This window comes from Sparus aurata, chromosome 13, assembly GCF_900880675.1.
Source record: "Sparus aurata chromosome 13, fSpaAur1.1, whole genome shotgun sequence".
Taxonomy (NCBI): domain Eukaryota; kingdom Metazoa; phylum Chordata; class Actinopteri; order Spariformes; family Sparidae; genus Sparus; species Sparus aurata.
The window spans coordinates 24,159,370-24,185,745 of record NC_044199.1 but is presented as its reverse complement, the minus strand read 5'-3'; the positions used below and the strand labels follow the sequence as shown (position 1 = coordinate 24,185,745).

Below are 26,376 nucleotides of genomic sequence, written 5' to 3'. Positions count from 1 at the left end.
AAAAGCACAAGAGAAATCTCAATACTCAATACTAAGCACAATAGCAAGCGGCACTGATATAGTCACCATACCGCACGGAACAATCAGACACCAGAGTAGTGGAAAGACCAGGGTAATATAGCCAGAGGAAGATGAGCTGATGAGAAACTGGTGTCGCACTGCTGCCACACCCACAGACACACAAAGGACCAGCTGGGAAAGAAGGGAGGGGGGAAAGACACAAAAGAACAGAAAAAACCTGACTGCCACTGTAGCACTTTGACAAATCAGAATAGAAAACTGCAACTAACACCAATGTGCAGTGTTCTATGGTAGTCTATGGTGAGATATTTGTGCCTCATTCCCAAGTGAACAAAGGTAGATTTGGTACACACAAGAAATATGATTTGATGTATTTTGTTGAGTTATATTTTGAAGAGGAATTAGATGTGAGCAAAAGATTATTTCCTTTGAGCAAATAAAATGTATTCTGTGTTCAATAAATGTATTTGTATGTTTGCTTTTATCCATATTAACCCCTCTTATGCAGTCTGCTCTGGATAACACTGACTACCACTCACCACAAATAACAGCTGTATTGCAAACTGCTGCTGCAACCTGCATGATTTACTGCCTTTAATATTGATCAGGTCCATCAATCACCAGTCTACCAGAAGTAATGCAAAACTAACCCTCAAAGTCCTATAATGGCTAGATGTTAGAAAATAGAGAACTGAGAATAATGTTGTAGATGTAGAATTAAGGTCAAGGGGTACAACTTGTAAAATTGTGAAACAGTAGTACTACATTCTCCTAAACTACTCTTTTAAGTCAAATACAAGAACACAACAGTAAGTAATGTTTATTTTGCATTTTACTTTGGAGTTCAACATCAGTATGCTCTTTCTTCCACAACTTCTTATGTGTGTGTGTGTGCGCTTGTGTGTGTGTGTGTTTTGTCATTTTTGTGTGTAGATGTCAGAGGAATGGGCGTGTTAGCAGGGGCAGTGGTTGGTGTGTCATTTGGAGTCCTCCTCATCATACTCATCATCTGGTTGGTGTTCCGTAAAAAGGAGATGAAGAAATATGAAGAAGAAGAGACCCCAAATGAAATCAGGTACAGTGGTGAAACACTTTCTCGGTCAGTCATAATGACATGTGATCATAACCGAAAACCTGAAGTCTTACAGTTATGATAAGGAAAGGGAAGTAGTAATAATATATTGTAATGTATATTGCCACCCACTAGGGCTTGGCAGTATGAACTCCTATTTTTTTAATTTTCTTTTTGCAGTGGGTTAGGGTTAATTTGACTTTGTCTCAGTGTTTGAGTCCGATTCACTTTCACTTAACTGGTAAATGTTCATTGGATCTGTTGAGAGCACTCTTTGGAATCACATAACCATATACTCATTTCAGGGAGGATGCAGAGGCTCCCAAAGCCAAGCTGATGAAGCCCAACTCCCTCTCCTCATCCCGCTCCGGCAGCTCTCGCTCAGGCACCTCTTCCACCCAGTCCATGATGCATAACATGGGGTTTAGGGGCCAAAGAGCCTGTGTTCCAGCTGTGGCTGCCCACAAAGTAAACTGCCAAGCCTCCACCTTGCCTCGGTCTTCACCTGGCTACATTCAGACAGCTCCCAAGACTCCTGAACCCCGTTCTACATCAACCTCCACGTCTACCTCCAACTCCAAACCCAGCCCTCCCCCTAAACTGAGTTCTGGGAACCTGACCCGCATGGGGGCAACTCCAGTTATGATCCCTGCGCAAACCAAAGCTTTCCAGACTGTGTAGAATATATAGAATCACACAGAAGACAGGACCAAGACAGCCTCAGGACATGGCATCCTGCTGAAGCCAAGAGTTAGACTTTGATCAAGATCCAGTTATATTATCTAGATATATTCTCACTATACAAAATCTGATGGAAACTTTATTTAACTCCTGGAGAGTCCTTGCTTTATACTCTACATCGAAAACTTCTTCGGGTGGTGTTTACTGGCACGCTGTCACCTGAGAGACATGTGTTGATGGAAGTGTTTGAGGGACCGTGATTGTGAAAGACAAAGGTGTTGGAACTGAAGCAGCAGTATGTTGTTTATGGAGGGATATGATTGCACAAGCCAAGGACTGAACGAGATCAGAAGAAACTCAAGGTGTGTGCCACACTAACTAACACTGAAAGCGTGACAGTGCAACTTCATTCTCTTTGCTGCTCACTGATGCAGATGAAGAGGTTAGACTAGTTCATAAGCAAATAGTGTAAAAATAACACTACTGGTTTTCACAGGATCATTTATACATTTATTAAGCTGGAACACCTTCCAACATACAGCACTACAGTACAGCACTTGACACCTGCAAATCAAAATACCTGGCACCCAAAAGACTAAACCCATTAAAGTAGTTAAACTGTAGTTTGTTACAGTATAACATTTGGAGGAATGGCTCAGATTGTTTAAACAGATGCTTAATATTTCCATCAATACAGTACCTGTGTCACACGCTGTAACATGGCCACACAGTATATGATACTGAATTCCTTTTTCTCTGAGTCCTCTGTGCCCACTTAAAAACAGCGTACATAGTGCCCATGTGTGTCAGTAGTTTTTAGAGTGAATTCGCTTCACGTGACATCTCATGTTCATCTTATCTATACCTAACATACATTTTCATGAAATATGATTCACAGGATCATAGAGGACTTACATTTTTAAAGATTGTTACAGGGCTGACTACAGGCCCTATTAAGAAAATACCGCATTGTGATGGTTTACGTTTTATTTATTTATTTTATCCTGTTTAATGTGTAGCCAATCTTCTTTTTAATTACAGAATTCTTCTTTTTTTCGTGTCTTTGAAGCTGGTTCATTACAGAATGAAAAACTGTATGAATGTGATAGTAAATAAAATGCATTATATCAGACTGTTCTCACTCTCAACACAGCAAATACAGCAGCCCGGTCAGTGACCCTAAGCTTCGGTTTGATGCTGTAGTTACCCCTCCAGCATCACTTCTTAAAGCGTATTGCATGTTGATATATTATTTCTCACTTGACCACTTACAATGGTTTATATGATGGTTTAAAGCTTAAGGCCACTGACCAAGTTGCCATATTTGATAAACTGGGAGTGGGAACAGGTTATTTACATTGTTTTTTTTCTCAGCAATCTATCTCTTATGCTAAAACTGTTGTTTTGAGTTTAAATGAGTTTTATGTGACTCATTCAATCATTAAACAGTAAAGTGAGAAAATCACCTCTCGGACCCATAACACATTAGAAATCCAACTAGAACCAATTATATCCATAATAATCCATAAAGTGTGCCTTTGGTAATAGACGTACATGCCCAGTTTAATGATCAAACATGCCCTTTACTGTTGAGAATACAACAAAACAACAAGCATGGCATTAGTCACAGTTCATGAGGGTTTGGGGCAGAGCTCCATTTATATCTGACCCGCTGCCTTCCAGTCACAGCTAACCGACAGATAGAGTCACTGAGCAGAATGAATCCTGTCCTTGTGCCTCATCTCCTATTCTTCTCCATTCTTCATTGGTAAATCAGATTCGCTCCCATCTATACATACATTCCCTCTTTTCTTCTTTCTACTCATCTTGTGAGTCTCACCACCACCTCTCTCTGCTCCCATGACACTTCTCCATGGTGGGGGAGTTCAACATAGAGCCTTGATATTGGAATGGAGCTTCTAATTGTTGTGTTCAAAACCAAAGTTACTTACATATCTTGCTTTTACAAACTACAGTATGTGTGATTACTAATGCGTGTGATCACTAATTCCACGACATTCTCTGAAGTTCAGGCATAACATATCTTATTCTTGTGTTTAGGGCAGTCCATCTGAAACACAAACACACAAACTTCATGACTGCCTAGAAGGGCTACACAGGGCCCAGACCTAGATACCAAAGCCAGTAGTCCACTATTCTATGATATGCATATCTGTAAGACCAGCCATTATATACAGTATGTCTAGGTGTATATCTATGGAGGACCACAACTGTCATGGAAATGGTAGTAAAGCACTTAACTAATTGAATAATTGAAACAATAAAAATAGGAATTAATACATTAGATTACAAATTTATGTATTACTCTATTCATGCGCTTAATTACAAAGTAATTCATTATTTGAAATTTAATGGGCAATAAGAAAATGAATTATTAGTACAATTTACAAATTAAATATATATCAATCAATCAATCAATAGTTCAGATTAGAAAGGGATTTACAAAAACAACATATAACAGTCAATAAGTCCATCATTTGAAAAAACATCATGAATTCATAAATTCTTAAAATAAATAATATAATATAAAAAAGTCAAATAGCTGGATTAACAAATTGAATTAAGAACAAGGATTTTAATCAGGCATGTAAAAGGGCAATTTCCTTTTCTATCTGCATTTAGCTGCTGCTTTCCCCCCTTTTCCTAGTAGCTATTCATCTCGCTTAGTCATTTACAGTAGCTTCTTATTATAGCCTCTCTATTTAGCCTTTCCATCACAATTTGGTCCTTGATTACGATGTCTAAAGATACACATGTAGCCATCCCAAAGGACGTTTTACTCGGACACAGTCTCTAGCTAGATGGGCATCCTGTGCCAAGACTCGCTTACTCACATATCCCAACCTGTTGCTTAAAGTCCAACAGATACAATTTTATTCCACCAGTACACCTAGTCACTAGCTTAGCATTAGCTTTTAGCAGGAGCAGTTCATGGTGAGCAGGCAATTAGCTCTCAAATCATCGGCAAAACTCTCAACTGCAAAATCAAGCAGTCCACAAACCCGCTGCAACAAGTGTAGCACTGGTTACTCCTCGTTAATTGGGTATATCGACGGATTAATCGCCTATCTTTTTTTTTTTTCAGTTCCAAGCAGTCGTTATTCTATTGGCTTTTAAAAATCCATCAACTTTTAACTTGGCAACCAGACTTACTCTCATATATTTTAAGAACATTAGGCTTGGTGTCTTAGGAAACTTGTGGATGATCACTCTATCTGTGCTTTCATCTCTGAATAGCAGAGGTGACAATCTCCCAAACACTTACATATAAACACTATACAGATATATCCCTGTAAACGGTCCTAGAAAGCTCTGAGCACCACAAACAGAACTCCATTCACCTGTAGGGTATTGGTAAACCTCAAAGACAGACATCTCAGAACCTGGACAAAATTATTTACATACATAAATACAACTACAGGGCAGTTATAAGAAATGTTTTTTCATTACATCAGGTTAATGTGCATGAGCTAACAGAATGATATTATTGATAATGATAATTATAATTGTAAGCAAAATGCTATTATCACAGCGTGAATCATGGGCCATTTTCAGGCTAGCTAATGTTTGTCCCTGGATGTCTGATCCTAACACTAGGATACTCCATCAGAACTGCTTGTCAGATGGTCAGTTAGCATTTGAACTCTCCTCCCCCCAACATCATGCTTTGTCTGACCATTTCTCTAACTTTACAAAATTTAATAATTTCACATTCATTTCCACTAAAGGCCATGTTTTTCAGCTGTACGAAGGTGAGAGCTCCCTCAACTCTCTTGTTTTTATTCTCGATACAGTTCTTACCGAAATTAACATCTGACTTCCCTACAAAGCCCCTAAAGCCAACGGAACGAGGTCAGGAAAATATTGGCTCTTTCATTTCATGTGAATGTGTTTTGTGTCAGAGCAAACAAGAATTATCACTGAAGCAGATTGGGTCATATTTTTTGTAATTGTCTTTCCCTCTGTAGCAAAAAATAAAGCTCATAACTCTTTTCATGTCCACTCGAACATAAATAAACAACATTATCTATTGAATGGAGCATCCTGAGTTCCTACTAAACATTCAGTGTAAATTAAAATTAATCTGTCAGGTAATAAAAAAGCTGAGGAATGATGAAATGGTTACATGCATGTTACAGATACTAAACTATAGGAAGAATTATGTTCTTTTTGCTTGGGAGCTGAAATTATACTCATGTAGATACAATATAACAGTCATATAAATCAAACTGTAAATTTATAAAGATTCTATATTAACTTTGATCACAATTTGATTCTGGATTATAGTATGCATTTAATACAAAGTACAATGTACTCTCTTTAAACCTTGTCATGTACATATGAAAGTCCTTTTAAAGTCCCTAACTGTACAGTATGGCAACAACACTGTGCCAAAAAGGATTAATTAGACTTTTTTGTGGTTTTACCAAAAAAAGTTGTGTACAAAGTCCTGTACTTGAGTGGAAAATGTATATTTGTACAGGAACTCATTCATTTTTTTTGTCTGTTTTAATAATAAAATTGACTGGAGATAAACACAGAGCTGCTGTCTTTTCCTTGTTTTACAATTTGGCTGGCGGTGTGGACAATGTGTGTGCAGGTGTGTGTGTGTGTGTGTTGGCTGAATTCACATTTTCCACTTTTTCCACTCAACCCATCATTAAACCTAGAAACCACACTGCTCTACAGAGACACAGATTTAAGGAATGCTGTAGCACTGAAGAAGTTGTCGAGTACTTTACTGTTACGCAACATGTATAAAGACAACTGTCTGTCATGAGTATGTTGACCAAGAAAATGCAGACAAAGGCTTTCAGTGCACTGTGGTGTAAATAAAAGATCCAATATTAAATTGTGTTTCCATTTCAATGCATTGTTTACAGTGCAGTCACACACCAACTGCTCAACTTGTGACTAGGGTTGGGCAATATGGCCTTTAGATAACATTGTCATACATTTTGGCTATATCCCGATACAAACACAATATCTATCTTGATATTTTGAAATCTCCTCAAAAGCACCTCATAAAGATGAGGGCTGGGTGACAAAATCAAATAGCACAACATTTCTGTTTCTGACCAAAAACCTTGTTATTGAGAGGTTTTTGATAAATGATCGCCAGTACTGTGGATATAATGATTAATGTCAGAACCAGGAGAACAGTGGCAAGTTTAAAACTAAGGGAATTCATAGACTGTAATGCAGCTTTTAAAATGCAGGAAAAGACAACATTTATGTAATATCACCCATCCAACATCTAAGACCATATATGGCCTCCTATTCCAGTAATAGTGTAATATCAGTATATTGTCTGGCCATGCTATCTACTGAGTGCTCTCATGACTTGAGAGGGAACTCTGCCCATGTTTTTTTCGAGGGTCTGTTTTCACAACAGTGCAGTGCTTTTATGCAGCATTGACATGGCATTTTGGATTAAATTTGGCTATCAATAATAACTAATGACTATCAGGGATGATTATTAATTATGATGAATAATAAGATCCAATTTACATTAGATTGCCTCGGAGCACCACCCTTGTAAAAGGGGAAAAGAGCCTATCTACAACCAAAATGGCTAGTACCAACAGCTAGTACTGGTCAAAGGATTTTGGAGTTCTTGTCAGAGTAGAGGTTGGCAACATTTACTCAGGTGGTGATGCAGGCGTAGGTGTTGTATCGACTTTACTTTTTTTTAGTTATCAAAGATCAAAAAGTCACCAGGAGTCTTCAAGGCTGAGTGTAGTAGGAAGAACAAGTTCAGACACAGACAAAATCTGTAAAAAAAAAAAAATAAATAAAAAAAACTGACCCAAGGTTCAAAGCATTGAGCATCCTCAATCAGGTGCTTTTCCTCTATCTATATCACTGACTCTTAGAAATTCTGGCCTTCAGGCTTTTTGATAACTCAGTCCCCTTCTTGATCTATCCCATTTTATCTGATCACTCTTGGCACTGCATTTGTAAAGAACGATAAAAGTGTTGTATATTTATCATCACACTAAAGCAGCTTTAATTAGTAGATGCACATTTAAATCAGCTGAGGCCAAGTAGTATGTTTCAGCAACTCTTTCACACTTGATTACCCTTCATTTCTTACTTTTATCATTATAACAGTTATTATCAGTTGTCATTAGTCACGTTCTACTTACTATGGTTATTTTATACAGACCACTATATATTTACTATGGTTATTTTATACTACAGAGGAGACACAGGGGCAGGGTCAGGCTCACAGCACAATAAGCTATCAAATTTTAGCTTTCTTGGTTAGATTGCTGTATATGTCGAAAAGATTGGCGTTTACTTGCCACACTTGTTCACATAGTGCTGGCTTTGCCATGACTGTAAGAATTGTAATTTAATAGTCCACGTCCTGCTGCCACCATCTGCTGGCTAAGTAGGTAAGTAGGACCTCAATCCCTGCTCTATATTGTAGCTGTATGTTAATGTTACTAGGCAAAATACAGTTATACACACTAATGGAAAGCTTCCATTGTGTGATTTTTGTTATATTGAAATGCAATAAGCCTCCCTTTAAAGTGATCATATTCCGATAAACTGACCAATGGCAATATTGTATACTAATAGTTAAAGGAGCAATAACACAGAACATGCTTAAGATACTGTAGTTTCTGGGCTTTCCTCCTCCAATGTGTCGGCGTGTAGTTTGATGATAAAAGAATTCTGCGGATGCAAGGCTGGGTGGAATGATAGAGCAATCTTTATTGAAACCGACTCTTGAGCCCTGCGTCCGGATCAGAAGCGGCCGCTTTCTGATATTATCAAATCTATAGAAAAAGCAATGCCAAAATGCTTCCCCCTTTGCCCTATCAGAACTCCTATCAGCCTTTGATCTTAGGAGATCTACCAAGTGCCACCCCACTCGTTCTTCCTGTGAGGGCCTTTTTAGAGTCCCTTGTCAAGTACACCCACTTCTTCTGATTGGTCTCTTTGCCAAATTATCCAATAGACTAAAAGAGGAGTTGACCTGTTTTAGGCATCTCCCACCATTTGGCATGCACACAATGAAAATCAATTAGTCATGATTGAATGTGGTGCCCTCCAGATACCTCAATACAGTTATGCAGTGTTCTAAGCAGACTGGATGGAATAAAGCAAATGAAAGAAGGGTCATGACAGCCATAAGAGATTTGAGACTTGACTTTGGCTTGAGAGAAAAAGACCTCTGAGCTTCTCTGTGAGAAACCCACTCTGGTTATTGGCGCTCTATTGTCAGAAAAGTTAGCCACACCAGCAACTATAGTCAAATGTATCACTGGTGCCAGACACTGGTGAATCAAATTAGAAACTGCTGGCTAAGGATAATCGTAAATACAGTAAAATGCAATACAAAACCTGAGCTGAGCTGGCATATGGTTTGTGCTTTTGATTTGTTAAGATGTATGTGTATGCACGAGTGTGCAACACTGTCCACAGAACTGAAATGAGTCAGAGGCGATTGATCAAAACAGACTGACAGACAGAACATGTCACTTAGTTTGGTTTCTTAGCCTGCTGTTTTTTGTTGTTGTAGATCTTTCCGCCCTTGTAGACCTTCCTTCGTTGAAGCCGTCCACACACAGAGGGTAGACGAGTCGACAGGAAGGTGAAGGGACAGTCAAGGAGAGAGAAAGAGAAGAGAGAGTGTGCAAACAGTGATGTGAATCAGCTGATCCCACCCACCTCTTCTTGCTGAGTGATTATTGTTAATGTTCTGATTAACAAAAATAAATAATGCTCAGTTTGTAATGACAGTTTTATTTTCGTTCAGATTAAAACTGCTAGCTGCCAGGCGTTTTTGGATGTGTTCCATGACTTTTTCGCTCCTCCTGACCTGAAAGAACATCGCCCTATCTGTGTTCTGGGACCTTTTGAATTTACAAATAAAGCCCTGTGTGCAACCAACTTCCAGTGTGGGCTCAGAGGCAGACACTCTCTCTACATTCAAGAGTAGTATTAAAACTGTCCTTTTTGACAAAAATTATAGTACGAGCCTGCACAGGCTTCAGATTCAGATTCAGAATACTAATCCCCGGGGGGGGAACTTGTTTTTGTTCCAATGCTCCGTGCAAATAGAAATACAGCATGAATGGAAACACGAAATAAAGTTAAGATAAAGATATAAATAAAATACTAAAATAGACAATGAAATAAAATAAAATAAAATATTAAAGTAGACATTAAAGTAAAATGAAATAAAATATTAAAGTAGACAATAAAATAAAATAAATAATAAATAGTAAAGTAGACAATCTGGAAAAATATACAATATACAATGAAATGGTTGTAGCGTTAGAAATGAAATGAGAATGAGTAGTTATATTTGTTTGTTTTGTTTTATAAATGGCCAAGTGAGTCCGATCATCAGAGGGAGAAGTTGTAAAGCTTAATGGCCACAGGTAGGAATGACTTCCTGTGGCGCTCAGTGGTGCATTTAGGAGCAATCAGTCTCTCGCTGAAGGTGCTCCTCTGTTCGACCAGAGCCTTGTGGAGAGGATGAGAGCCATACTGCAGTATCGCCCGCACCTTCGACAGCATCCTCCTGTCTGACACTACTGTCAAAGTATCCAGCTCCACCCCCACAATGTCACTGGCCTTTCTGATCATCTTATTGAGTCTGTTGGCATTTGCTACTCTCAGTCTGCTGCTCCAGCACACCACAGCAAACATAATAGCACTGGCCACCACAGACTCATAAAACATCCTCAGCATAGTCCGGCAGATGTTAAAGGAGTGGAGCCTCCTCAGAAAATAGAGGGGGCTCTGTACCTTCTTGTAGAGGACTTCGGTGTTCTTAGTCCAGTCCAGTTTATTGTCGATGAACACTCCCAGATATTTGTAGTGTTCGACGATGTCCACATTATGCCCCAGGATGGAAACTGGGGTCACTGGTGTCCTGGTTCTCCTCAGATCCACCACCAGCTCCTTGGTTTTTGTTGTGTTGAGCTGCAGGTGGTTCAGCTCACACCATGTGACAAAGTTATCCACCACAGCCCTGTATTCAGCCTCATCACCCTTGCTGATACATCCAACAACAGCAGAGTCATCAGAAAACTTCTGAAGATGGCAAGACCCTGTCTGGTAGTTGAAGTCAGTGGTGTAAAGGGTGAAGAGGAAAGGAGAGAGGACAGTCCCTTGTGGGGCCCCGGTGTTGCTGACCACTGTATCAGACACACAGTGCGGCAAGCGCACGTACTGTGGTTGGCCAGTGAGGTAATCCACAATCCAGGACACAAGGGGGGGATCCACCAGCATCGCTGTCAGCTTGTCACCCAGTAGAGCAGGCCTGATGGTATTGAAAGCACTGGAGAAGTCAAAGAACGTGACCCTCACAGTGCTCCAAGGCTTGTCCAGGTGGGCGTAGATGCGGTTCAGCAGGAAGATGATGGCATCCTCTACTCCAATCCGGGGCTGGTAGGCAAACTGCAGGAGATCCAGGTGCGGCCTGACCATAGGCCTTAGCTGCTCCAGGACGAGTCTCTCCAGGGTCTTCATGATATGTGACGTCAGTGCCACTGGTCGGTAGTCCGAGAGACCGCTGGCCTTCGGCGTCTTTGGCACTGGAACGAGGCAGGACGTCTTCCATATCACAGGGACCCTCTGGAGGCTCAGGCTCATGTTGAAGACATGATGAAGCACTCCACAGAGCTGTTTGGCACAGGCTCTGAGAACCCCTGGGGTGACACCATCAGGGCCTGCAGCCCTACCGGCGGGGAGTTTGCTCAGCTGTCTCCTAACATGTAGAAGTGTAAAAAGTGCAGGTTGCAGAGCAGGGACGTGCACATGATTATAGAGGGGCAGGGGCTCAAAGTCAGAAAGGGGCAGTACGTGCGCGCGCAAAGCGTGCGCCAATTTTTTTTTTCAGGCCTTAATAACACAATATGTAGATTAATTCATGTAAAATAAACAAAGTACTTATAAAAAGCAAACTACTTAGCTGTGTATCCTGTGTAGCTGTGAGTGATATGCAATTGCCATTTCTTTTGTGTCAACAAATTATTGTCAGCATCAATATCTGGAAGAAGTTTAAGATTTGTGGCAAGATAAACAGTCTACAGTACATAGACAGCAGTCAGATTATTCTTAACTGTCATTAACCAGCAATTAGCATAACAAACACAAATGGGCGCTCTTCTGAAGTATGACTCATATTTAAGCACGTTGAATAAGTGGAAGGCGACTTGTTAGCCCCCACAAGGATGTTATGTTAATGGATTATAACTCACAAAGGTTCAAGTTGCTCCACTGTCACGTCTCATCTACGTGCGTGGTGGAGTTCTGATGAGGCAGCGGCTTCTCTCTCTCAATTCAGTTCAATTCAAGTGGCTTTATTGGCATGACTGTATACAATACAATGTTGCCAAAGCATCTTAATACAAGTTATAATGGAGAACAAGAGGGGCTATGGAAGGTAGGTAAGAGTAACATCGGACATAAATATATATAACAGGTTGATTATTAGTTAATAATCATTAATGATCAGTCTTGTGTGACGGGGGGCTCACAAAGTGACGGAGCTCATGGCTGCTACATATCTCGCTGCCAGTCTACAGCAGTCCTCCCTCTCTCCCAGTAGGACTGGAAGTCTCTCTGGGTCACTTAGATTGAGGAAATCTGGAAATATTTGGATTATTTTTGTAAAATGTTGGTCTCTGTGACCTTCATATTTGTTGCAGTGAGTAAGGAAGTGCAGCTCTGTCTCTACTGCTCCCTGATCACAGTGAGAACACAACCTCTCTTCTCTGGGCAGCCAGGTCTGTCTGTACCAGCCTACCTCCACTGCCAGGTTGTGCTCACTCGTACTTAGTCAGTGTTCTCCTCAGTTTGGTGTCAGACACTGTGGTCAGGTAGGCTGCCACAGTGTACTGTCTGTTTAGGGCTACATAGGTTTCCATTTTGTTCTGGGATTCTATTAGTTCTGTCCAATAATCTGTGTATTTTTCTTTTTCTTTCATCATAATTTGGTTAGGGCTTATGTTCTGAGGTGGTCGTGGTGTAATGACCTGAGTGGTTGATGGTTCGCTCAGCCTCAGGGCCAGCAGGCAGAGGGGACTCCTTTGTGGGTTCGACTCCTGGCAGCATGGGGCTTTGTGAGAAAAGGAGAGTGGGTCACTTGTTTTAATATGATTCCAGAAATTTAAGGCTCGTTTTTGAATATTTAACAGTAGAGGATATTGGCCTAATTCAGGGTTGGGAGTTCTTCTCTGCACCTGGAGGACATTTTTGCAGAACTCTGCATGCAGGATCTCAATGGGATGTTTGTCCCATTTTGTCCAGTCTTGTTGAATTTGTGGACCCCACACCTCGCTGCCATATAATGCAGTGGGTTCGATGATTGATTTGAATATTTTGAGCCAGGTTCTAATTGGTAGTTTGGTGTTTATTGTATAGAAAGCCATTTTTGCTTTGTCTTTTAGTTCATTCACAGCCAAACTAAAATTTCCTGTGTTTGAGATTTTTAGTCCTAAATATGTGTAATGATTTGTTTGTTCGACAGGGTTGTTTCCTATTGTGAAACTGGTGTTGCTTCTCTGTAGTCTGGACCTTTTCTGAAAGATGAGCGCTTTGGTTTTGGGTTGGTTCTCTCCCTCTCTCTCTCTCTCTCCTTCTCTCTCTCTCAATTCAATTCAATTCAATTCAATTCAATTGGCTTTATTGGCATGATTGTCTCTGTACATCTCTCTCTCTCTCTCTCTTTGTCTTCAAAATAAGAGCTTTAGATTGCACCCCATTGGAGTTTAGAACTGGGTTCTTAGCTTTTAATTTGAAAGTAGCGACCGTTAGTATAGAGAGACAGAGCGGAGTGCGCCGGGAAGAGAAGCAGCTTTACAGGCTCAACACACTCACACCACACCATATTGCAAGGAAATGCGTACGTTAGATAACCGTGGCGTTTTTATACCACCATTTTTTGACATCCCTATGCACAACAGGAATTTATTTATTCATCAAAAAAACACAAAAAAGGCACTTTATAATACGAGGTAAATAGGGCAGGGGCTCAAGCAACCCTTGGGCCTTATGTGTGCACGTGCCTGTTGCGGAGGGGGAGAGTTGGAGTCCAATGTGAGAGGAGGGCAGATAGCATGGGAGTCAGAGGAGGTGTGAGGATTGGGGGATGGGTTTGAGGGGCTCATCGAGTTGGATGAGGTGCTATCAGGAGGAGGAGGGGGGGTCAGAAGTGGTGGTGGCTTGAGGCCCCGTCCAGACGACAACGTATTTTTTCAAAAACGCACACGTATTGCATCGTTTTGGCCGACTGTCCATACGGATCCTGAAAACGCAGCGCCTGAAAACGCACTTCTATGAAAACGGGTCTCAGGGTGGAGAAATCCGAATAGCAGCCCTCCCCTTTTCATGTGGACGGTGAATCCGCATACTTTCCAAAACAATGACGCCATCGCCCCACCCCGCGACGTCTCATAACAACAACAACAACAATGGTGGACTACATGCTCATGTTCATGCCGCAGAAGATATGGAGCTTTTCTTGCAACTAACTCTCCTTGTTGTTGAGTGTGAGTTGCAGCAGCAGTTTGACCTCATTACCGGTCCACAAAAACGATTTTTGTTTCCTTGCACTATCCATTTTCATCTTCTTCTTGTTGTGTTCGGTTTCTCTGTCTGCTGACTGTTTGTTTACAGCGCGCAAGCTTAATGCGCATGCTCCGTGTCCTCTTCTCCGTTTTTGGTGAATGTCACGCACTTTTTTTAAAACGAGTCTCAGGGTGGAAAAATCCGAAAATGGTTAAGTATGCCTTGATAGGGGTGTTGTTGTCTTTAGTTACCTAAGGCTTGTTGTTTGGGTAACAAAGCACAGTCCTTGCTGGGACAATGCCGTCCACACAGAAATGTATGTAGTCTGTAATGCAATCAGTAAGCCCATTAATGTCCTCTTCATGTGGCTCACAGAGTACATTCCAGTCAACTATGATGCCATAGGCTTAGGCGGCCAGGGGATTTCCCATGATGCACTGAGCTCCTTTCTCTTCCTCTCTATGTGTACACATTCATGTCTCATTGGTCGGTCCTGTATTCATTCCCTTTCTTTCTCAACCCAGCCAATCGGGGCAGATGACTGCCCAATCATGAGTCCAGTTCTGCTCCGAGGTTTCTGCGTGTTAAAATGCAGTTTCTTCTTGGGAAATGTAGCCTATTAGCCTATGTTATATTAGAATGTCACATTATGAATGCAATTTTCACAAGATAAACCTTCACTAACACTCATTAAAATCAATGTATATGTAAGATTAGCATATTCATTGTGAGAATACACACAAGAATGGCACTTAAAAGGCTCTGGTGTCTTCTGCAGTCACCAAGAGCCCCAAATGCATTTATTCATGGGCAGGCAGCCCTCAAGATCTACCCTCGTGGAAATTAAGGCAGGTTAATGATTTATTACTATGCAAATGTGTTTATGATGTTGTGTGCCTCTTGAATTGTGTTATGTAGCCACTGTAGTCATATGACTTTGCTTGTATATTTGTGTGTGTGTGTGTGTGTGTGTGTGTGTATGTGTGTGTAAAAGGGGGAATGGTATTTTTTTACAGGAGAGTGGTCTAATGATTAGAAATTACCAAGTACTTTCATTTACAATGACTGTCTTAGCCTTTTAACCATAAATCTAGCTTGTAGCTAGCCTCCATCACATTATTCAGCCAGTATCATGATTTTTTTAAAGTGCCTTCATTTTGACATATCAGATCATGCAGGAATAGAAAAGTTAACATGGTACCAAGAAACATAATGAGGGCAAAGGAGTCATACATAGATGTGGAGATGTGCATGTAAACATACAAACCCAGATCCTGGCTAACCACATTTCCACTGTGGACCAGACAAGTGGACCTGCAAGTGTGAGCAGAATGTGAGCAGGTACAGAGTGGAGTAACACTGCATTGGAGAAATGGGTCATTTGGAAAAGGAAAAGCCTACCAACATGGGTAGGGGGAGAGTTAGGAGGAGCTTAGGTGCTGATACAGCCAGAGAACAGGGAAAAGGGGGAAGTGAAGAGAAAGGCAAATGAAGGTTTGGAGGCAGGAAAAATGAGCCGTGAATTCAAGAGGAGAAGAAATGTATGGGTTCGATTTAGCATTGGCCTCTGCTGGCCCTTCAGCTCTCCTTCCAGAGGGCTTTTGAAGTGAAACTGCATTTAATATATGTCACGTGGGTTTCTAGCCACATGTTTTGTGCGTGTACTTTACTGTTTGTACATCATCTGGGGAGTGCTGGTCTCCCACAGAGTGAGATAACTGCCTGTGTATGTGTCAACGATATTCACAGCAAAACTCTTTGTTCTTATTGATTGCTGGATTCGACTTTTAGAAAAACGTTTGCATTTTGTTTGTTTGGATAATGTTAATGGCACTAAACAAGAGTTTAGCTATTACACTATGTCACGACTATGTCAACAACATATACAAACTAAGCATAAAATGCTATATCTTTATCCATATTAATCTTAGAACAAACTCAAATTATTGATTTGTTTTCTGTTTTCCACACATTCAATTCACACATTTTACACAAGTCAAATACTCAAACTTAATTAAATTCAAATACCACCTATACTTATCAGTCTCCTCCAAAAATTATAGAAAAGTACAGCCTCTAACTACACACAATTAAAAGAAAAGTGCATTTGAAATGTTTAGAGAATGTGTGACCTTCAAGAGAAAAAAACCGACTAAACATTAAAAACTACTTTAGCAAGCAGCACTCTGCTGAACATCACTATCTTATTATGTTTTGAAAAATCTAGCAAATAAGACAGTGATCTTAATATGATTGCAAACCTGAGGCTAATCAAGCTAGCTAGCTAAACAGTCAATTTAATGGGTTACACTTTGATGTAACTAACTATACACTCACACAGTTTAATTTTTGACCAGAATAGGCCTACCAGAGAACAGAATAGGCCTACCTCATAGGGGTGTTGGTGATAAATGGCTTAATGAATTTAATTGTGGACCAAAAATATGTTTCAATTTGGATTATACATAGTTTTGATTATCCAGTTGGGTGTGTTATTGGGATTATATAAATTCAAAAATTCAAAGTGCACAAATATAATTTTGGTAACCACAGAGAGGAGGATGCTGTCCAAGTTGCATGTCATCTTGGACAATGCCTCCCATCCACTCCATGATGTGGTGGTCAGCCACATGAGTACATTCAGGCCTTGTCCACATACTAAAACGATCTTTTTTTTCTCTGTCTTTCTTGACATCGTTTCAGTGTGCGTTTTCAGGCGCTGCGTTTTCACGTACGGTCGGCCAAAACGATGCAATACAGCGTTTTCGTGTGGACGGCCTCTTAGTACTAGACTGATCCAACCAAGATGCACCACAGAGCGCCATAGAAAATCATTCCTGCCTGTTGCCATCAAACTGTTTAACTCCTTGCTCTGAGAGGCTGTCCACACGAAAACGCTCTTTTGCGAAAACGCACTTGTATTGCATCGTTTTGGCCGACCGTACACACAGATCCTGAAAACACAGCGCCTGAAAACGCACTTTTTTAAAATCGGGTCTCAGGGTGGAAAAATCAAAAAACGCAGCCCTCCCGTTCTCATGTTGACGCCGAATCTGCATACTTTCTAAAACGATGACGCCATCGCCCCACCCCTCAACCTCTTGCCTTCGACCTCTGAACCCCGCAACGTCTCATAACAACAACAACAACAATAGCGACTACATGCTTGTGTTCGTGCCACAGAAGATATTGAGCCTTTCTTGCAACTTACACACCTTGTAGTTGAGTGTGAGTCGCAGCAGCAGTTCAATCTCATTGATGGTCCACACGAACAATTCTGGTTTCCTTGTACTAGCCATTGTCTTCTTCTTGTTGTGTTTGTATTCACCGTCTACTGTCTGTAGAAGCTTAATGCGCATGCTCCGTCTCTTCTTCTCCATCTTTGGTGAAGTGCCCCCTATAGGCCTTGAATATGAACTACAGCGTTTTGAATCGTTTTCAGTGGATCGGTATGTGTGGACAAGGCCTCAGACACTCTGAGTCAATAGGTGGACTCTGGATGCTTTGTTTCAGTTGACAAACCAAATAATGTGCAATAATTATGATAAAGAATGTGCAATAACCCATATTTCAACTTTATTACTTTACTTTTATTTCAGCATTATTTATTTTACTGTATATATAGATATATTTCTAAGTAGAATGTACATTTCTTAAGTTTTATTCTATTTTTATTATTTTTGCTTATGTAGAGTTTTTATTTGTCTGCATATTTTCTAAGAATTTTAAATGACAGCAGCTGTAACGCAAGCAACTTCCCCTCGGGGATCAAAAAAAGCATTTCTGATTCTGATACTGACAGTTAAACGTCATGGAAATGTTCACAGTTTTTTTTAATTTTAGGGCGAAAAGGGCAAGAACAACACCATGGTGAAATGCAAGTTTAATCGTTTGTGTGTAGGAATTTGTTCAGATATAAAGCCCATGCACATAGTATTTGTGTGTTTTATGGTTTGTAGAGCCCTTTTCACACAGAGACTCCCCATTATCACCGCAATGAAGGCTCGCCTTCACGCCGTCTTTGTTTGTTCACACAGAACCAAGCAGCTGCAGCATTAAACTGTTCCAGTGTGTCATTTCATACAGCACTCCGGTGCTGCGGAACCAAAAGAGGTGTGGCGGTACACATCACAACATTGACATCTGTGTGTTTTTTTTAACGCGTTTGCCCTGGTGTCTGCCTATTAATCTAAAACATGTACCCGCTGACTGTTTGTAATTATACGGAAGCAGTTATAATGTGTTGTGATTGCACCATGCATCTTGGAAGTACATTTTATTGTTCGTAATTACATAATAACACAATTGCCATCAGTAAACCGGACGCTGTCTGACTCTCACTCGCAGGGAGGGAGGCTGTTCTCTGGCGGAAGGTTCACTGAAGTCTCGGTCAGGTGGGTTGACGATGCATGAGGGATTAGGATCTCAATCACATCACATTGTAACAGCATCCTTATGATTACACATTGAAAAAAAACCACACTGATGTCAATGATGTCTTTATTTATGGCCCTTGACCTGCACTGCACAAGTTAATGCATAGATAATCTAACAAGAAGGCAGCATCGGCTATCGAAGAACGAGCTCATGTGCAGCAACCTACATTTGCATTAGCACAAAAACTACCCTTTAAGTACAAATTAATATACTTCATGCATGGACTTAGGACCTACTATATTTCACTGTATATTGTATCAGCCTACACTTATATTCCAAGCATTTCATTAAAATTTACAGACATTTCATGCTCATTATATTAAATAGAGATTAAACAATTAACAATTAACACAAAAAACAGTCAAATTGATGCTTGACAAACATGAATTTTCCTTATGATGATGACTCAGTGTCCATCCTTACGTAATGCAGTTCATGCAAGCTGGATGTTTAAACACACTCTAGCAGGGATTGCAGCCTCACTATCAAGCGATTATGAACAACTGGACACACTTTTTCCTGTGACACGTAGGTCATGCACCACTGAATTTAAAAATGAGTCAATGATCACTTTTGTTTATTTAACCATTTTAGTGCTTTATATCCACAAAAAACAGCATGGACACATAAAGAAAACAGTTGCAAAGTGTGAGAAGGCCATTAATGTCTTGCAGTGCCGAGTAGGGACAGACTGGGGAGCAGATAGAGGAACATTAATGATGATCTGCAGAGCAATCACAAGATCTATAACAGATTATGGATGTATGGCATACAGGCCAGCAGCTCCCTCTGCGCTCAAAGAACTAGATGTGGTGGATCTGAATAATGGAAAGGCTGCATTGGGATGAGCATACCACATCTACAGATACAGAAAGCGGATATCAGTCTTTACTATAGAGCTTGTGGCAATATTATGGGCACGTGGGTGGGTGGAGGAAGTGTGACCTAAAGATATAGAGGAGATATGTACAGGGAGTTTTATACTGCAAGGAAAGACAAAGATGTGGTAAAAAGAGAAACAACGGCAGGTTTTAATTTTCAAGTTTAAGAATGGCAGGAGGGACAGTGGGATAATCACTAGGTTGAGGCCGGTGTGCTTAATCGTGGGCTGGCAATGTTGGTAAGTACCCTGATGTAAAATGCACCTGTGGCAGTGCTGGCCCTGAGTTATTTGGTGCCCTAGTCAAGATCTTAGCTGGCGCCCCCTTGCATCGCAGTCGATTTGACAATCAATTTTCATACACTCACACAGTAACTGCATGTATGTATTCAAGATTTTATTTCCTTCCAAGTCAAAAATATCACACCAAATAAAAACTGAAGAAAGAAACAAGTAATAAATACAATATAAATAAGGCATTGTGTAAACATATTATGTGAGTGCCGTCTCTCACTTATCTATTGTCAGCCGCTTTGCAAAACGACCTCCATCTCCTTCCATGTATGTATGTGGGTATTGTGCTCCCGGCTATCCTCATGAACCTTCAGCAAGTGGCTTGCATTTTTCCAGTCCTTTAGTCCTTCCTTATTAAGTCTGTATTCTTTTGGAGGAAACTTCTAGCACCAGAAGCAGTGCAAGCTATCATTTCTGTTTGAGTACATCAGCCAGCTTCTTTAGATTTTTTCAGCATTGACTAAGACTCTGTTACAAAGTCATGTTGACACTCTCCCATCTTTGTTTTTGGGAAATATGTAACTGCTTTTTTTATTAGAACTGGTCCTCTGTGAACTAGCTCTCATCTCACTTTGTCAGTTAGAAGAGATGGCCAGTCAGCAGGTCTGTTGGTGCAGCCTTTAGTCCTGATGCTGTGTCACTCTGCTGTGCTGAGGTAGAGGGACAGGAGCACCTGATGCTGTCACTGGGCTGGTGCTGAAATCTGAAGAGAGAAGAGAGTATATGTGACCACTGAATGTTAGATTTTAATAGAAAAAAACAGATGCTTAGTGTGTGCTATAGATATATATTACACTTTGTTGTCATTGCAATGCAATTTAGTCTAACCAGAGTGCAAGTACAGATACAAATACAGGGTTCGTACACATTTTTCAAGGTCAAATTCAAGCACTTTTCAAGCACTTTTAAGGGTCATTTTTAAGATTGTCCAGCACCTTACTGCTGGGGTAAAATATGTATCTAATGGAATATATATACTTGTGACTTTTTTCTTCACTTTTTATCACAATTATGTACATTGTATTATGCTGTAAACATCTAAAATTATATTCTATAATAGCAAAAACTTCAGAAATTAATTATCCAGTCTGATCCCAATTTTGTAAAAGACACAGAGTTATAATGTCAAGCACTTTCAAGCACTTAATAACTTAATAACTTATTTCGCCTATGAATGATATGGGAAAGCTAAGGTGTGGGGTATTAACAGTAATACACTTTAACTGCACTTTAAAACTGATGTAAACTTTAACAAACATAAACTGTGACACAATAAACCAAAGGCTTACAACTACACTATTACAAAGGGGATGGAAAACTAATAGCATTTTAACTGACATACAAGCAGGAAAGACACCTGGAAAATAACACCTGAACAGGCCTAACGTTAAACTTTCCAAACGTCCCTGATGAATTTAAGGTGGAGTAACATTAACACATGTCGACTCAGCTATTTATTGATTATTAAACAATGCTGCTATCGTCCGAAGTAAACTAGCAAGCTTACACTCTGCTTCAACAATGATGTTGTTAACGATGCATTAAACTATTGTCATTTGCTTCATCATATTGACCTTACTGTACCTCTATCTTCTTCACGTTTTTCTTCCTCTGCTTTTCCTTCACTGGGTGCCGGATGGTTTCAGTCTTTTGGACCTTGTGGTTCCGCTACAGTATCAGTAAATCTCTCTCTTGGTCTTGGGGTCTCGGTCCGGTCAGATTCAGGCAGCTCGCCTCTCGACCCGCCCCCCTCACAGAGGACAGGTACAGTGCAACAGAACCCAGAAAAACGGCTTCTCCATTATTTAATAGTCTTTGCTATGACGTTATGTTGCTATGGGCAACAACTGGAGTCAGAGACCGGTCACTGAAATCAGCTGTCAGCAGGGAGCACTGTGACACGACAAAAGCTGTGTCTCCATGGCACTGGGCCCTATGTAAGATGGAGCGGGTGTTTTTGGAGATGGAGCTCGTGGATATTGAACAACAAATGCGGTGGCGGTGTTGTTATACTGTTGACCGGAAAAGCAACTGCCGGAAATCACGTTCTGAGCGGACCAATCGCAGTCCTTGTCGTTCGCGTCTCGACGCGTCGACGTGACGCGTAGTCAGGATTTTTTGGAGGCGCACGTCAGGCTACGGCGTAGGGTCCGCGTAGGGGTCTGCGTCGACGACGTAGCTACGCCGTCGCCGCGACGCAGAAGCATAAATCAGGCTTAACAGGGTATGTAAGGATCCGAAAAGAAGTTCTATTAATGACCTGTAGAGGACGGCAACACGGCTCGGCTGCGTCTAGTGTGCCGGAAACATAAAGGAAGAAGAAGGAGAGGACGCTCGCTCCATTATCCGCGTCTGCCCTCCGCGGCATAGGCGGCGGTAATGGGCATTAGCCCTTGTTACTACCCGGAATTAAAAACAAAGATGAAAAGCCACAACAGTTAGCTTTACAGCTAAATGTGACAGGAGCGATGTGTGTCACTGTCGGTCTACATGGCAGGAGCAGCAGCGATGACCCTCTTCTCGTCTGCTGTTTAAGATGTTAATAACGCTGTGCTACGTCTACTTGTGGGTGCGCTTTCACAAGTGCTACTCGGTGCTGATCCGCCACAGCCTGTCCAGACTGAACAGCAGCCGGTTCAGCTTCAGCTTCGGGGTTTGCTCCAGCTCGGCCTCAGCAGCAGCCACATCGTCGCCAATCGGACGCCTGACAGCCGCTCGCAGGCAGCCCTGCCCCGTCCCGCCCGAGGACACCGTCTTCCTCCAGCTGGGAGACAAGGCAGTCTATGTGACAGAGCCTCAGGTTGGATACTGAAGCTAACGTTTAGCATGTTAACATAGTGATATCACGTTCATACAGTCAGTGCTGAGTGGATACCGAGCCTGTCACAGCACTGTTTACATGTGTCGTTTAGCTGCAGAGGTAGCCAAACGTTTGAAATGCTAACAGGTACCGTCTCAGAGCCTGAGTGTGGTTTCATGTAAAAACAGCTCGGAGACAGGGTGGACAGCTGGACACACGCACGCACACACGCACGCACATTCATTCTGACTCCATTCACCATAATAACCACTAACTACTCTGTCAGTTATGATAATATATGTATTGAGTGTGTGTATAGGTCAACAACATATGAGGCATATAGAGGTGGGACTGTTTAATGTGTGGCTTGACAAAAAATGAGAAATGCAGCACCAAATATCATTAAATAACTGGTAGGATGATTTTATAGCCCCTGCTCATAAAGAATAAGAGAACACAAAAATAATAGAATACCTGAAGCTACTGAATGACCAGAACAGAACCACCTGAATGCAGTGATGGAGTTCTGAACTACACGTCATTGAACTCGTAGTTTTAACAACATTTTTCAGTAGCTTGCTGGTGGTTCAACTACGTTTACATTTGCATAGTGATTCAATTACTACTTTGGCTATTTCTTGTGTAGTTAGAACTTGGCCGAATGATTCTAGAGAAAAAAAGTTGTTGTTGATTCATATCCAGGTCGTCAAATACCAACGACCTGGGGATTACACTTCAATGGCGCAATAATCTATCTTTCCCCAGAAACATGAACTGCACCCTCCCCCAGACAGTCATACAATAAAAGAACACAGAAATACAAAGGCAATAATAAAAAATAACTATAGAAAAAATAAATAAACATGAAGTGGCATGTAAGGAAATAATGAAATAAAAAAAATAAAAATAAAAAAAACACTAATAGAAAATAATGAGACTAATAATAATAATAATGATGATGATGATCAGCAGTTAACCTTAAGAGTGCCAACATATGTCCAGCCCATTATGTGTACTTTTTAGGGTAACCAGTCATCAGAACCATGTTATGTAGAGGTCATTGGAAGGGACCTCCACTCAGAAAAGTGTCTTCCCTTTAGAAGTAAGTTTTATAGGTCTGTAGTAGGGCTGCACGATTCTGGAAAAAATGTGAATCACGATTTTTTTGCTTAGAATTGAGATCACGATTCTCTGGCACGATTTTTTTCACAAAATGTTTATTGCACTGATGAACTTGAACAAAACAAAAAACATGATAGTATGGCAGATACTACTATGCCTCTGCCAAAGCAATGTTTTTTTGTTCATTTCAAGTTCTATCATTGGATGAGAAATTATTTTTACACAAATAAAAAAAAAAATTAGTCTCCCAAGATGAGAGGGCATCCTTTTATACCTCATGTTGTACAGTGTTTATTGGGGCCGTATCTTAAGCTAGGTGATATGTGCTAGCTGCTGTGATCGGCTTTCTAAAACGGAGGCGTAATATTCTTCCTTTTCCAAAAGCCGCCTCAGAGGTAGAGGTAAACATGTGACGTGACGTGAAGCCCGACGTTGGGCTGTGAGCAGCTGACAACGAATTTGTCTTCAAAATAAGAGCTTTACATTACACCCCATTGGAGTTTAGAGCTGGGTTCTTAGCGGGGGGCTTTTAATTTGAAAGCAGCGACCGTTCCTAGATTGTGGCTACAACAACAAGCTAACACAACCATACAGCTAGAGATCCAGGAGACGCTAGCATCTCCCAATCTCAGCGGCTGTCCAGTTGCTCATCTAGCAGGCGAGGCGGAAATAAGTGTACCCTCCGAGGCGGGAAATCGGCGGACCAAAACAGACCCCCAATTTGCTGCCCTCTGTCTAAAACCGCGGACCTAGCCGCTAAAAGGACGGGCAGATTGGCGGCTTGCTGCCCCGTCTAACAAACGGCTTCTCACTCTCTCCTTCCATACACTTAACTGCAGGCGGGCTAATGCCACTGAATCACGTGTTGTAAAGACGCTTTACCACAGGTTGAGGGCGGAGGCAGCAGCAGTGCTGCGTTTGGGGGCGCTTCAAAATATCCGGGAGGAAACAGGAGCGTTTGTTTGTGATTCAGCTCGAGATATAAAATGCTTCAGAATCGCTGTGTGTAGATATGAGATCACGTGTATGTGTGAATCGAGATCGCGATTTTTTAACGATTTTTTGTGCAGCCCTAGTCTGTAGGTAAGTAATCTAAAAAAGGTGTCCAGACCTTTAAAAACAGATCATCTTTCCCCTTTAAGACAGCCTGCAATCTTTCATGGGGTAGGGTGTTAAACACCTCTCTATACCAAAGGGTGATACTTGGTGGAGAGTCTTTAATCCAATGATGCAAAATGCACTTCCGAGCAATTACAAGGAGCTTCTCAAGAAGCTTGTAATGTGTAGCAGGAAGATGCAGTACCCTGGAGGGAAGGCCAAGGAGGAAAACACCGGGGTCTTTATTAATTTTTAATTTAAATATCCCGCTAATCACCGTGGAAATAGACGTCCAGAATCTGAAAATCATCTTACACTCCCAGAAGCAATGGAAGTATGTTGCCCTATCAGAGCGGCACTTAATACATATAGGAGAAAAGGAGTGATTTATTTTGTGCAAGATGACAGGGGTAATATGAAGTCTGTGCAGTATCTTGTACTGAGTTTCCCTTAACCTGTTGCATGTTAATGCGGAATTAATCAGACGTATAGCAGCCTGCCAATCATCTTCTATATATTCAGTATCCAAATCCTTTTCCCACTTCCTGGAAATATTTGGCAAGTCATACGCATTAAAGGAACCAAGGAGTGAGTAGAATGCTGATATAAAATGTTTTCCATTTTCGCGTTCTAGAATGAATTTCTCTATGTAATTACTAGACGAATCGGCAGGAGAAAGTGTGACCTGGGAGGATATAAAATGCCTCATTTGCAAAAACGCAAAGAAATGTTGCTTGGGGACATCAAATATTACTGGTAGCTGTTGAAAGGACATTAAAATGTTATCTTTGAATAGGTCACCAATTACACGTATCCCTCTATTCTGCCAGGAGGAGAACACAGATGAGCCAACTCCAGCAGGAAAGTCCGGATTCTGGGTTATAGGGGAGAGCAAAGATTTAATATTGTTCTGTCCCACATACTTAGTTAAATCATGCCATACCCTGACACTGTTGTATATAATAAGATTACTCTTAACTTCTGGGTTTATCTTGTTTACATCACAAGTGACCAAGCTCCAGGGGGAGTGCGGGAAGCAAGCCCAGGAATCAATACAAGTCTCTCTTTTAAGATATGCATGTAACCATAACCAGCAGTGGCGTGCATGACAGGCCCAGTTATAGAATATCAAGTTCGGGACAGAGAGGCCACCCATATTTGTGAGTAGTTGTAATTTCTTGAGCCTCTGCCTTGGTTTTTTGCCATGCCAGATAAATTTTGAAAGTGTCTTTTCTAAATCCTGATTAGTTTTCTTGGTTATGTACAGGGGGAGCATCTGAAGGGGATATAGTAGGCGAGGGAGGACATTCATTTTAATGAGACTAATCCGAACCATCAGAGACAGTGGAAGATTGTGCCAACGCTCCAAATCTTTTTTAATTGATAGGCATATTGGGGCAAAATTTTATTTAG

The 26,376-nt window shown here is 41.0% G+C and overlaps 2 protein-coding genes across 6 annotated transcripts in view; both read left to right on the top strand.

Moving 5' to 3' along the window:
* Positions 1-6,337, top strand: part of clmpa (CXADR like membrane protein a) — a 190,376-nt gene extending 184,039 nt beyond the window's left edge. For all 3 annotated transcript variants that reach the window (XM_030438533.1, XM_030438534.1, XM_030438535.1), the window contains 2 exons: positions 955-1,096; positions 1,399-6,337. In XM_030438533.1, coding sequence (XP_030294393.1) covers positions 955-1,096; positions 1,399-1,774 — 518 coding nt within the window. In that variant the 3' untranslated portion in view covers positions 1,775-6,337. The remainder of the gene's footprint in view (positions 1-954; positions 1,097-1,398) is intronic.
* A 15,793-nt stretch (positions 6,338-22,130) lies between these two features.
* Positions 22,131-26,376, top strand: part of hlcs (holocarboxylase synthetase (biotin-(proprionyl-CoA-carboxylase (ATP-hydrolysing)) ligase)) — a 78,572-nt gene continuing 74,326 nt past the window's right edge. The window contains exon 1 of one of the 3 annotated variants that reach the window (XM_030438502.1): positions 22,131-22,743. In XM_030438502.1, coding sequence (XP_030294362.1) covers positions 22,480-22,743 — 264 coding nt within the window. In that variant the 5' untranslated portion in view covers positions 22,131-22,479. The remainder of the gene's footprint in view (positions 22,744-26,376) is intronic. The other 2 variants (XM_030438499.1, XM_030438501.1) reach the window with 2 other exon arrangements.